Genomic DNA, 14,240 nt, shown 5'->3' with positions numbered 1-14,240 from the left:
GAGCATGTTGTGGCTTTCCAGCTCCAGGAGTTCTTGGCTAAAATGGATTATCTAGATTCATTTCAGACTGGCTTCAGGACTGGCTATAGGACAGAGATGGCTTTGGTCACCTTGGTAGATGATCTACATCATGAACTAGACAAGGGGAGTATGTTGCTGTTGGTTTTCCTGAACCTTTCAGCAGCTTCAGCTGGACTTGAAGGCACTGTTTTACATTGGCTCATGTTCAGCATCCTGGCCATTGGTTTGGTCTGCAGATTTCAGATTTCAGTTCTGACCACCATGCTGTTTAACATATGCATGAGTCTGGAGCTTTGGGGTTTGTTTCCACCCTTAGTTCGATCTCTCTTTTACATTTGACTCCAAGGAAGCTGTTTAGAGATTAAACCAGTATCTCTTGTCAGTAATAGAATGAATGAGACCCAAACAGTTGAAACTTAATCCAGACAAGACAGAAATGTTCCTGGTCAGCCAAAAGGCAGATCAGGGAATAGGGATTCAGCTTGTGATGGCTGGGGTTATGCTTACCCTAAGATTGCTGGTTCATAGCTTGGGTATATTCTTGGATTCAGTTCTGAGCCTGTATGCCCAGGTTTTGGCAATGGCCAGGAGTGCATCTGCACGGTTACACTAGTGTGCCAGTTACATTCCTGCAGATGTCAGATCTAACTACAGTGGCACATCCCTTAATTACATCCCCTCTGAATTACTGTAATGCACTGTACAATGGATTGCCTGTTTGGAAGTTTCAGCAGGTTCAATATGCTGCATCTAGACCACTTATGCTGGTCTATGACCGTAATAAATTAATGATTGAAATTCAGCTAGACTACTGACCAGTGCTGATTATAGGGAGCATGTAACTTATTGCTGAAATGACTTCACTGACTACTGTTCTGTTTCAGAGCACATTTTAGAATGATTTGTGATTTATAAAGTGTTATACAGCTTAAGTCCAGATTATTTGAAAGATCATATCTACCTGTATAAACTCCCAGAGACAAGTTATTTGAGGATGACTTTCTCTTTATCGTAGAGTCGTGCTAATCTGGAAAATCAGTATGCAAAGGAATCTTGTAGCACCTTTGAGGCTAACTAAAAGATAGAGGTTGTACTTCCTCAGATGCGTATGTTTCTGGTGAGGACATGGGAAAGAGCCTTCTTGGTTGCTCTTTTATGCTATGGATCTCCATTTCAAGGCAGTCTCAGTTCCCGTCTCCTCTTTTCTCCAGTCAGCAAAGACTTTAACTGGTAGTGGTAGATAGATGTTTTTATTTTAATATGTAATACGATTTTTAATACATTTTAACTGTTCCAAATGAATATTTCAATTGGATTGTTTAATGGTTTTAATTTTTTTGTTTTACCTATTCTCATGTAACAGTGTAAGCTGATTTGGGTCTCTTATTTCTAGAAAAGCAAGAGATAAATCAAATAAATTAATAAATTTTAAAAAACTTAAATCAGACTTTTGGTATCAGCTGCACAGGTCAATTTCAAAATACTGTATTTTCCGGCGTATAAGATGACTGGGCGTATAAGACGACCCCCAACATTTCCAGTTAAAATATAGAGTTTGGGATATACTCACCATATAAGACTACCCCTCTTCCAAATAAAATTTTTAAAAAACATCAGATTTGATTTAATTCAAATGCTTATGACATGCAGGTACTTAGCAGGAAACCTTGTTATATACAAAGCCTGCTTGGATTGGTCAGCTTTCCCTGCCTGCCCAGCCCTCCCTGTCTCCAAGATTTTCTTCTACTGTACTTGTACAGCGCCACCCTTGCTGCTTTCATACGGTCACCACATATGGAGGAGATGCGGCTGCGGCTGCAGCCGTTTTTGAGCTCCCCCCACCATATGCGGCGACTGCAGATTTTCCAGTCTGGCTCAGAAGTTTCAGCACCTGCCCTATAAGACGACACCCGGCATATAAGACGACCCCTGACTTTTGAGAAGATTTTCCTGGGTTAAAAAGTAGTCTTATACACCAGAAAATACTGTAGTTCTTTGACTTTCAAATAGTTATACACTGGTTTGTAATTTCTTTTTACACCTAGAAAGACTTAATGTGCAAGTTACTTGGACTTCAGCAGACTGCCAGATCTGAAGATCTCCGTGATGCTGTCTACCACAAACTGAATAAGGATGAAAAGCAACTGGAGGCAGTGGAATGGTATGGCAGGAGATTATGTAGTTGGTCTAAATCTCTGCCCTTTTAAAGCTCTTTTCTAGCATCCTGGGATATGATACAAAACTGTAATTAAGCCCCATCCAAATGGATTTTAAAACTTGCATTGAGTGACTATGGGGGTATTTTCAGGCATCAGAAGAATTCCAGAATATTTCAGGAGATAAAAATGCCCCATGTCCACAGGGTGCAGTCAAGATCAAGTTTGAAGCCTACCAGAAGGAAGACCTACCCAGCCTTCATATTTTGTTCTGTTTGATTTGTGTTTGTACTTGATTAGTGTCATCATAACAAAATATCTCTGAAAGTATCCCTGTGATGGAAACAAAAAGTTTCAGAATTCAGAATATTTCCACCTAATTTTTTAAAAAAAATTCTCAGGTATCAACTGTAAGCTTTCAGTGAATGGCAAAAAGCTGGAGGAGAGATATCAAAAATAACAAGGAAAGAAGGAAAGTTGAAATACTACCTGAAACTAAATCAGAGTTGGTGTTGGATGAAGGTATTACCCAAAAGACAAACACCCAGAGCCAGAAAGAGGTAGAACATTTGTTTTAAGTAACAACAGGCACCTGTTCTACATAAAATACAAACAACATAATTTATGTCTCCTAAAAATACTGCTGTTGATCTATCTAACGATTGTTTTGAACCACTCAAAATTGAAGGTGTAATACCATGAAATAGTGTGGCAGCAATGAGGAGCCAATACAAGGACACTGTGGCAGTAACCTATAGGTGGAGCAGAATTGTTACCGTTGATTTACACCTACTTCGCCTTTGTTGCTTTCATTAGCCAAATGTCTATTCCATGTTATGTGGTGGCATCCTGTTGTTCTTATGCGTTCCATATCTAAATTGATTCTAAAAAGATTGTTTGAATGTCCTGATCAGTGTCGTCATTTTCTCTGCCTTTCAGGTTGGGATTACTCAGAGATGAACCTGTTCCAATAGCAGACAGTATAGTGGGTGCACTGGCCAAGCACATGGAGGCCAAACTGTCCTATGGTATGTGAAACACTCTCAGCTTCCAGACTGACTGGATTTGTTTTCTCATTGTAACTCCTTAGGATAGGGGAAGAGGAGAACCAAGGCAGAAAATCAAAGGGTTGCTTTTTTGAATTCATATATTTTTAACAAAACATTTTCAAGCTGTGGATAGTTGAATCCGTGGATACAGATGGGTGACTGTGACTTGCTGGTATACATCCCAAGGGTCCTGATATTATGAATGCTAAGGATCAGGTGTCATAGTGATGGAGCTATAGCTATGGCATACTTTCTCTTTTTGTTAAGTACGTTTTTAAAAATGCTTTCTCAAGTAAAATTTCTAAATGTGAAGTTGAAGCCTTTCATGGCCGGCATCCATATTTTTTTGTGGTTTTTTTTTGGGCTATGAGGCCATGTTCTAGAAGAGTTTTTTTCCTGACGTTTTGCCGGCAGCAAAAACCCACCAAAAACTATATAATTTCTCGAATTTGATAATAACTGCAAGCAGTAAAGAAAAGTAGAACTTCTGCATTCTTAGACAGTATTAATCTAATGACAAGGAAGGTGAATATCCCGTACAAATTGTGAATAACCCTGACATACCTGGATAGTTATCACCAGAGCACTGAAATGTCTGGACTGTTTATGTAATTAGTATAACAATCTTTTGGAGGGGAAAAAGATAAGGTTTTTGTTTATGATGAAAAGCAAACTGTAGGAGGATAAGAGCAGGGTATCTTAAAGCACATTGGGTTGAATTTGGGTCCTGTGCAGATTATGAAACAGTTACATATGTTGCTACTGAAGCAGCAGCTTATCCTCCGTGTAAAATTCTTAAGTTTAGATTTTGGTCTTTTCTTTCAGGCCCTGGAGAGCGAGACATGATAGTTATGAGGAATGAAATAGGACTAAAGCATCCCTCTGGTCATTTGGAGGATAAATATGTCAGTCTTGTGGTGTATGGTGATGATAAAGGCTATTCCGCCATGGCAAAAACTGTAGGGTACCCGACAGCCATTGCAGCAAAGATGGTTCTAGATGGTATGTATGAGTATTTTTATGTTTACTGAGGGGTCTTTGAATATAAAGTTACTCAGTCAGGTAGTGGGGTATTGAAATACTTCCTGGAAAACATTTTTTTTGTGTTTGGCGAAGTTGGTCTGATTTTGTTACTCTGTGCTATGAGCCAGTTTGGGGAGAACGCAGAAAATAAACAAAGGCCAAGATGCTACATTGTTATTGTAAGTTTGATGGAACTCCATTATTGTCTACCCCAAACCTGCCTTTGCAGTTGGGCAGCACCCTGGCCAAAATATTCCTGAGGCACTGGAGACTCTTTGGGGCCCTGCCACAACTGTTTGTCCCAAGGCACCCTGGGATCAAGAAAGCTCTGTAGACATTATTTCCCAGCACCCTGATTCCCAGCTCCTCAGGAACATTTTGGTTGGGGTGCTGCCAGAATGTGATGGTAGGTCTTTGAGGTCACAGTCATGACAGTAAATATAAATTCCCAGTAGTTAGGATACCATAATAATAGCATATAGTAATATAATACCATATAGTAACTGTTTAGGATAGCAGCTAAAATATCCCAATACGTGTGACACATTTACTTGTGAATGTGTTTTATAAGTCTCATGTCCATCCCAGTCTCATTCCCATAGAATATCTCCATTCGTATTTCCAATAGTCCTGTATGTTTTTATTCCCCTTATTTCCATTTAAGATTAACTGTTTTGGTTCTCGAACCATGATTCTTCTAGTATCCCTGTACATACATACTGTATATACTCATGTATAAGTCTAGAAATTTTAGTTGAAACGTTGGCCTCAAAAACCTGAGTCGCCTTATCTGTGGGTCAGTGTAAGTACTGTACTTTAACTTTTATTTTTTAAAAAAAATAAATACTGTATTTTCCGGTGTATAAGATGACTGGGCGTATAAGACGAGCCCCAACTTTTCCAGTTAAAATATAGAGTTTGTGATATACTCACCGTATAAGGCTACCCCTCTTCCAATGCACACCAAATAAAAATTAAAAAAACATCAGATTTGATTTAAATATGGTAGTAATTTTAATTCAAATGGTTATGACATGCAGGTGCTTAGCAGGAAAACTGTCACTTAGCCAGCACTGAGCCAGGGCAGTCAAAGCACTCTCAAAGTGCATTATTTCTTCAGTGTGTTTTGAACCATAGTCCAACACTCAAGCCACTGCACCAGCCTAACCTACCTGACAGGAATGCTGAGAGGATAAAATACTGTGGAACCGTTGAGTCCCTGAAGCAGAAGGAATTGTGCAAAGTGTATCTTTGGGTTTTTTTAAATTAATTTTTAATTAATATTATGTCCAGTTCTGGGCACCACAATTCAAAAAGGACATTGAGAAACTGGAGCCATGTGTCCAAAGAAGGGCGACTAAAATGGTGAAGGGTCTGGAAACCATGAAGCCCTTTGAGGAAAGACTTAGGGAGCTGGGTATGTTTAGCCTGGAGAAGAGAAGGTTAAGAGGTGATAGGATAGCCCTGTTTAAATACATGAAAGGGTGTCACATTGAGGATGGAGCAAGCTTGTTTGCTGCTGCTCAAGAGGCTAGGACCCAGAACAATGGATGCAAGCTCCAGGAAAAGAGATTCCACCTCAACATTAGGAGAAACTAAGGGACAGTAAGTGCTGTTGCACAGTGGAACACACTCCCTCAAAGTGTAGTGGAGTCAACTTCCTTGGAAGGCTTTAAAGCAGAGGCTGGATGGCCATCTGTTGGGGATGTTTTGATTGAGAGTTCCTGCATGGCAGAATGGGGTTGGACTGGATGGCCCTTGTGGTCTCTTTTAACTCTATGATTCTATGATTCTAAACCTTAAAAGACATGTACAGAAGAACTCAAGAGGTTATCTTTTGCCCTATGCAGTGGTCCCCAGACTGTGCCCTTGAAGAGATGTTGGACCTCATCTCCCAGAATCCTCTGCCATGTTGGCCAATAACCTGGGATTCTGGGAGCTGAATTCCAAAATCCCCTTAAAAAGCAGAGTTTGGGGAGCATTGTGTCCTATAGCAATGTTTCCCAAACTTTGGGCTTAGATATTTTGGGCTTCCTCTCCCTGAATTCCTGACTGTTTGCCAGGTTAGCTGGGGCCTCTGGGAGCTGAAGTCCCAAGCCCTTGGAGGACCAAAGTTTGGGAAGCACTGCCTTAGAGCCTTAACCCCTTAAAAATGTTTCAATCCTCTTAAAAAGCAGAGTTTGCTCTTGAACAGCACAGTTTGGGGACCATTGATATGTAATATTATAGTCCCCCAAACTGTTCCCTTTAAGAGATTTTGGACTCCAGCTCCCAGAAGCCTCAGCCATGTTGGCCAATAGCCTGGGCTTCTGGGAGCTGAAGTCCAAAGTCCCTTAAAAGAGCCTCCATTCACCTCTCTCTCCCAATCCCTCTCTCAGAACATTCCCAGCAAACTCCTTCAGGAGTCCCATCTGAAGGAGGACCTGGGGGGGAACGGAGGAGACAAAGAGCCGAGGCTCGCTGTGGAAAGGAAGAGGGGAGAGAAGGAGGGAGGGAGGCGCCTGGTAGGTCTACCACCATTCTGAGCTAATACTCTGATTTTTTCAAAGGCACCTACCTAAGTAGCTAGCCCCCTCCTCCCCACCTAGCCCAGGCAGCCTCATCCTCTGCCGTGCTATTTGCAGTGCACAAGGCTTCTTGGGAATTGTAGTCCAGCGCTTCCCTTTTTCTATGAAGAAGAAGAGGCAGAGTGGGGATGGCGCCGCCGCCGGCTTCTGCAATTTTGCCTGACTCTTGGCCAAAGGGAAAGGGGTGGGTTTTGTGGCATAATGTGCTCTACTCTTGGCAGCAAGAAAATAAAAAGCCCAAGATTATCTATCAGTATCTGGTGCATTAGACGACCCCCAACTTTTGAGATGATTTTCCAGGGTTCAAAAGTCGCCTTATAGGCAGGAAAATACGGTAAGTAAAAAGGAACTATGCACTGGTGAAAGTAACTGGAAGCACTGAATCCCTCCTCCTGCCCCCATCCAGCCATCCTTTAGGATGAGCACAAACGGTTATGCCTGCTGGAATTTTGTAAGTTCTTTGGCATTGTTTTCCTTTGCTTCATCGTCTAGATCCTTTGTTACATGACCTTAGGTTTTACCCATGACTTATTCACGAGTCATATCAAAATCCATAATTTTGGTCCCAAATCCTGCCCTCGACTTATACATGAGGTCAAGTTATAGTTAAAGTATAAATTGTAATATTTTTACCTTAACTTGGAGAAGTCAATGTCATTGTTTTGTTTGAGAAGGCTGTAGCTTCATAACATCAATGTTCCACAAGTTATTATTTTGTGTTGTCTCTCTGAAAGTATCAGATTAAAACAACAACACATTTTTCATTCGTATTTTAGGTGAAATTAACAGCAAAGGCATGGTCATCCCATTGACAAAGAACATATATGGACCAATACTCCAACGTATTCAAGCTGAAGGCATTTCCTACAGTACCCAGAGTGTTATCAAGCAATAAAGGGAGCTTCATCTCTTCTCCCCTCCCCAGGATCTAGTTTTCTATGAACAATTGGCAGCTTGGACATAATTGCTTATGGGCCTCTGTTCTCTGGGAAATCTATAGGACCATTGAAATTAAGGTAGCCGTACTGCCGCAGTTCTGCCACACTCTTGTGAATCTCTTAAATCTTTTTCAGTGCGGCTTGCACAATAGAATTTCCTGGTGGATCATGCCCTGTAGCTTTTCTTTAAAGTTGCAGTCCAGGCCATACATATCTGGAAGCAAGGTTTTTTTCCCCAAAATTAGCAAGACTTCATCAGTGAGGCTTAGATTTCTAAGTAGCTTGCACTACAGAATTACTTGTAAAGCAGGGGTGTGGAATGAATGGCTATCCATATATTTTGGGGCTCCAGCACACACTGGCTCCAGGCAGTATATCCAATGGTTACTGGAGTTTGGTCAAACTATATATGGAGGGACATAGGTTTCCAGTCTCTGTTATAAAATTTTTGTGTAGATAACAGAAATTCCATCATAATATGGGGCCTATTTGCCTTCAAAGCCAGAGAACCTTTTGACAGTACATGGGCATCTTGAAACAATGCTAAATGTTTTAAGTCGTATCTTAAGTGCTGAGAATTTGCTAAGTGTGTTAAGTTCAATTTTTTTTTTTGTTTTTAAATAGAATAGTCTCCCTTGAAATATAACACTGGCAGCAGAAAGTTGTAATATTTATAAAGCCAAATTTTGATAGTTTCCCCATTCCATTAATTCTGTGAGTCTTAGGTTCCAAAATGAAAATTGGATTACAGTTCCTAGACTCTCTCATTGTTGGCCATGCTGGTTTTGACTTCTTGGAGTTGGAGTCCAATGGCAGATAGGATCCATGTTGGGGATCCACTGTTTTATTGAGTCAGTCTGAGGCCTCAGTTTTTAGACTGTTTCCTCTGAAGAATCAGCATTAAAATTGGTAAACTCCATCTTCTAAAAATGTATATGGAATAGCTTCCCACTCCCACCCTCAATGAATCAACTTTTGTAATCATTTTTTTACTCAGTCCATATGCATAATGGGTTTATCATTACTGTGCCGTCCAACAAATCTCAGTAATGACTGCATGTTTGCAAGCAATGAAGCCAAATGTATATTGGACTCACTTATGAGATGGTACTCAACAGCGGTCTCATCATGAGCTTTTCAGAGTTTATTCTACCTATTCCTATCCAGTTAAAGAGTCTTGGGTCGTAGGATGGGAAAGACTTCTGCCAGAGATTCTGAAGAACTTCTGCCAGCAAGAGAGACAGATATGTACCACGCAGTCTTGTTGTCTGAAAATAATTTTATGGTCATGGAAACTAATCAATTTATTAGTAAAAGAGAAGCTTCTCTTAATGTGATTTGCAATACCTAGAAAATTATGCCAAAAATATTTTTCTATGAAATGGAAATCTGAATATAATATTATTGTTATAGACAATTCAGTAATATATGAGATCTTGACAATATTTTCTCTATCTTATATGATAACTTTAATTCCACGTTTGCCAAATTTTGTGTTGTTTGAAACTACTGGTATGTTTCAATCTACTGGATAGCTAAAGTAATAGTATACTTAGCTATGGGAAGGTAGCTGATTTATAGTCTGTAGGTAGCATTTGCTAGTGGAATATCTCTATTTCCTCTTCCATATATATATCAGCCTCACCCAACCTGTATGCCTCCTCATATGTTCTATTGTAGTGCCCATGGGTTGGTTTTTACCAGGATCCTTCCTTGTTCCATACTTGAAAGACATCACAATAGGTTAAGGACAGGTCTTGCAGTGCATATGCCATTATTTTCAGGAAATCCCAAGTATCCTTGTTCTGTAACTGCCCTTTCATTTAATTATATCAAAACAAAAATGAGATCATTTGAGCATGGTGGGATTTATCAGTGATGAGAGATGCATCTCATCTTCTGATCTTTGCCACATGTGTGATGATTGTCTTAAATGGAAACTTTCTGGATGCAGCCACATATCTAATACTTCCTATTCAAGATCACTCAGGTTTTGAAAGAAAGGTCTCTTTGTTCCAGCCATGGGGAGTGGGAATGATGTGGAGAAAGAGCACATGTTTGGTTGTGCATGAAGGAAGGAAGAAGAGTGTGCAGTCTGTGCTTCCACATGCTCAGATGAACACTGCTTCAAACTCCAGTGACTAAAAGGAGGTAAACATGAACCAAAGTGTCTTCTGTACTGTGCTAAAGTACTGTGCCTTGCCATTTCATCCCAGCTGTGCTGATCTTTCTTCCTGTCCCCTTTGTTCTTCTCATATAGTTGAAAAAGTTAAAGCTGAAATGCTCAAAAATTCTATTGTGGCATTACACTACAATAACTGGTTTACACTAGTAATTTTACTTTTACTTACTTTCATAAAGAGGTATCCAGTACCCCTTGACGCAGACATTTGCCTGACTTTCATAAAGAGGTATCCAGTACCCCTTTATGCAAACGTTTGCCTGCAGTAAATTATGCAGTTTCACTTCCAGGTACTAAAGTGACTCACACATCTTGATTCTCGTTGATGTCAGCCAAGTTTGGCCTTAAATTAAATCTGCCTGTATTGTCTGGAATAGGTCTGTATGCGCACAAATAAGGAAAAGAAATCCAACACAATTACCACTACATTTCAGCCTGTTCATTGTATGAACTTGTCTAGTCTGGTTGTTGGGAGGTATTATGTACACCAGAGTAGCTCATTTGCTGATGTGGTTCAGATTTAAATCTAAATACTGGCCAGCTATCTGGACTGTCCAAAGCTAATGTTGACTGCTGGGAAACAGACTTTTATCAGTCTATAAGTTCAAGTTAACGTTTATTGTACAAGCCAAAGGCCATGACAAAAAGAGCTTATCCAAAAGCATAAAACATTTAAAACAAAAGACACAGAATACAAAGGACAAAAAATGTCCCAGCATTTAGTGTGCAGTTAAAATAGTTAACTGTTAAAAAGGACAAAAGGAAAAAGAGACATTTTTCCTGAATATTAGTAAACATATACAATAAAATCATAAAATCTAATTAATACTTGGCGTCTCCATAGCAATTTATGGCAATTATTTTTAACTCTTTCTAATCTATTTTTCAGCCATGGCAAAAAGAGCCACTTTATGTGTTACATAGTCATTGGTATCACTCAAAATTGGACTGAATCAACAGTAGAGCTCCAACTTTTGTTTGTCAGCAAGGGTGTTAAAAATTTCTTTCTAGGGTTGCTGTACAATGGACAAATTAACAAGTAGTGAACACTATCCTCCACCTGAGGCTGACTGCAGATGCATAGTCTGTTCTCAAAAGGCACTTCGTTGTAGCATCCATCTAGAACCACAGTAGGCATTACTTGAAGTCGTAGCTCAGTGAAGGCAATTCTTAAAGTAGGAGACTTGAGTTGAGTCAAATATCTGGCTCTAAAATGTTCAGTTTTCAAAAAGGAGAACCAAAAGGAGAATTGTAAGTTCCTAATTGACTGCAGATCTTTTCTTGAATCAGTCCAAAAAAGGAATTCTCTTAATTGCCTCTTATCCATGCCAATAACAGTGTTCAGCTCAGAAAAGTTATATATTTGTGAAAGAATTTGAAAACTTGATTTCCAGAACTGGTTGTTGCACATTTCCAAGTAACAAAATGCTGGGAGACGATTAGTTGATACAGTAGCAATATGTTCAAAATATCTTATCTGTGTAAAATCTATTTTTGTTTTAACTGAGGGGCAGCCAAATTCAGTGCACAGAAAAGGTGCAGGAGTTCCATTTGGTAAAGTGCAGAGCTTTCGGAGAAATGTATTTTGTAATATTTCCAAGGCTTTGCTGATGTGGATATCTGATCATATTTCTCCACCATAAAGCATCTGGGCAATAACTTTGCTGTTGATAATTTTCAAGGCTGGTTCAATCAACTGGCTGCCTTGGTTGTAATAGAATTTCAACAAAGCTCTGACTGTTTTGTCAGCTTTCAGTTTTACTGCTTCCCTATGGTTTTTCCAAGAAAGGGACTCACTGAGAACTGTGCCCAGATATCTGAATAGTTGGGTTTGTTCTATATTATTTTGGTCTAGGATCTATTTGTGCTTTGGAGAGTTTCTGCCGAATACCATTACCTTGGTTTTGGAGTAGTTTATTGACAAGTGTTCTTGCTGACAATAGACACTGAAAGCATTCAATAGATTTTTGAAAGAAACACACAGTTCCAGTGGCAAAAATACTGGGTGTACATGTCCAAAGAGGTGTATGGAAAGTCCTTTTAAACAATATTTGGTACCTAGTCCAGTAAACTTGTGTGCAGGTGTTCAGCTTCCTACTTCTTTTGCCAGTGTGGGACATAAAATGTCTCCTCGCCAACTGGCAGTGACCTTTCTGAGAAGTCATCAAGTAGCTCTGGGATACTAACCAGCTTTAGTGAGTTTTGTTTAAGAACAATAAAATAACCCACAATTCTTGCCCATCTTCTTTGCTACCCCCAAGCACCTACTCCCCAAACCAAAAGATGTCCTTTACTGAAGCTTTTCTGCTATATTACTAAATACTTCAAATAACAGAAAGGAACAACTGCAAGGTTGTTCCAGCCGTTACTGTGTGCCTTTGTAGCTGTTTCTTATTTCAACATACTTCTTTTGGAGCCCTTTCCTTAGGGCAAAAGTGTATTTTATGTATTTTGTCGCGTTTATACAGAAATCCGGTGCTTCTGCTACGGTGCCATATGAAATAAAAGCATTTGACTTTTGTTTGTGCTTATCTCTTTTTATTATGTTAAAAGCCCTCTGAGGACTGAAGGCAGTGTTTATATTTGGGCTTGTAAGCTGGGATGGGAAACTTTTGGCCTTTGTCTGATCTCTCATAGCCCTTGGCCTCATTTGACACGGGCCAATTCCAACCCTAGAACCGCGGTTGAAATTGTGGTGGTGTTGTTGAACTGTAGTTCCCAAAATATCTTACCATTAGTTATGTTTGCTAGGGCTTCTGGTAGGTGCTGTTCAACAATATCTGAATGGCTACATAATTCCCGGCCCTGATCTAGAAGGAGCAGCCCTTTCCATGGGAGGCTGCCAGATGAGAAGGAGGCAGGGAACAGAAAAGAAGGATGGGTCCCTTTTGTCTAGCCCTGTTTGCATGTGCTCCCTCCCCACAGACGATCCCAAAAGAGAATGACCCTGGACTCCCACACATCCAAGCTGAGTGACCCAGCTGAAAACTGCAACCAGAGCTTGCTCCTTGGTATGGCTTCTTGGTTTATGGAATGAGTGATTTAAATGAGTGGGCACACATGTCATTCATTTGGATGAGACGTTACTGCAACTGTTTCGTAGCATACTCAGAACTTTTCTTTGGGGGGTGGGAGAGAAAGAAGAGGACATGCTGGGTAGGGCATAGGGCAGGGACATGAGGTTGAGGATAAGGGCAGAAGGGAGTGAGAAGTGTACCCAACAGCCCGGTCACCCCAATGAAAGGATGTCTAGTATGCAGTGCCTCCAAGGCAGTGAACCTCTCTTCATGTGATCACAGTGAGAACCGGAGTCGTGTTCAAAGAATCTCTCACCCCCTGCAAGTTTTATGCCCTTCTCAACCAACTTACATATTTAAAAAAGTCTTCCCTTGAATATCGCATCACAAATTATTTATAATAAATAACAAAGGTTTTATTTTAAAAAGATACTCTAAGGATACAAATTATCCTTCCTGAATAGAAGAAGCCAAACACAAAACCTGCTTTGTCCCTTGCTTACATCTTACATCAGTGTCACTATCTCAACAAAAATTGGCAAAGGAGTAGGGTGGGGAAAATGAGGGCTTAGGTTCCTCCATAAGAATTTTGTCTCCCCAATGCAATCTCCCTTCATTCCCATAGCATTGTAGTAAGTTACAACTTCTGTTGAAATTTTTGAAATAGTTTAGGCATACAAAGAAAAGCAGGGGAGGCAAGGGAGTCCAAGCACAGCAAACAGACTTCTAGGACATTTTTCACAGTCTTACTCTCTGCAATGCTTGAAATGTGCGAACTGCAGGGAAATTTCATTTAGTGGCCATAGTTCTAACAGGTGGAGGACAATGCCTTCATTTTGCTCCTCTCCATAGTTACATTCCCAGGAATCAGTAGCTCTTATTGTTTATACAGCAACAATTCATAGAATCGTAGAGTTGGAAGAGACCTCCCCAACTCCCTGCCATGCAAGAACTCTCAGTCAAAGCATCCCCAACAGATGGCCATCCAGCCTCTGTTTAAAGACCTCCAAGGAAGGAGACTCCACGACTTTCTGAAGGAGTGTGTTCCACTGTCGAACAGCCCTTACTGTCAGGAAGTTCCTCCTAATGTTTCCTTACTTCCTTCTCTTTTAGTATTCCTGACCACAGGAACTTCTCTAAGTTTACTGAAATCAGCTCTCCTAAAGTCTAGAATGCGTGTCTGACTATGCCTGGCTTCTCCTTTCCACTGTACAACAAACTCCAAGAGAACATGGTCACTTCCACCTAAGGATCCCACCACTTGCACCCTATTGACCAGGTCATCCC

At 40.3% G+C, this 14,240-nt stretch overlaps 1 protein-coding gene across 3 annotated transcripts in view; it reads left to right on the top strand.

The window, feature by feature from the left end:
- AASS (aminoadipate-semialdehyde synthase) overlaps positions 1-12,456 on the top strand; it is a 45,199-nt gene extending 32,743 nt beyond the window's left edge. For 2 of the 3 annotated variants that reach the window (XM_042467514.1, XM_042467513.1), the window contains 4 exons: positions 2,067-2,182; positions 3,117-3,205; positions 4,052-4,228; positions 7,593-12,456. In XM_042467514.1, coding sequence (XP_042323448.1) covers positions 2,067-2,182; positions 3,117-3,205; positions 4,052-4,228; positions 7,593-7,711 — 501 coding nt within the window. In that variant the 3' untranslated portion in view covers positions 7,712-12,456. The remainder of the gene's footprint in view (positions 1-2,066; positions 2,183-3,116; positions 3,206-4,051; positions 4,229-7,592) is intronic. The other variant, XR_006104011.1, reaches the window with a different exon arrangement.
- The last annotated feature ends 1,784 nt before the right edge of the window (positions 12,457-14,240 follow it).

Source organism: Sceloporus undulatus, chromosome 5, assembly GCF_019175285.1.
Source record: "Sceloporus undulatus isolate JIND9_A2432 ecotype Alabama chromosome 5, SceUnd_v1.1, whole genome shotgun sequence".
NCBI classification, from domain to species: domain Eukaryota; kingdom Metazoa; phylum Chordata; class Lepidosauria; order Squamata; family Phrynosomatidae; genus Sceloporus; species Sceloporus undulatus.
This window is presented reverse-complemented; position numbering and strand designations above follow the sequence as displayed.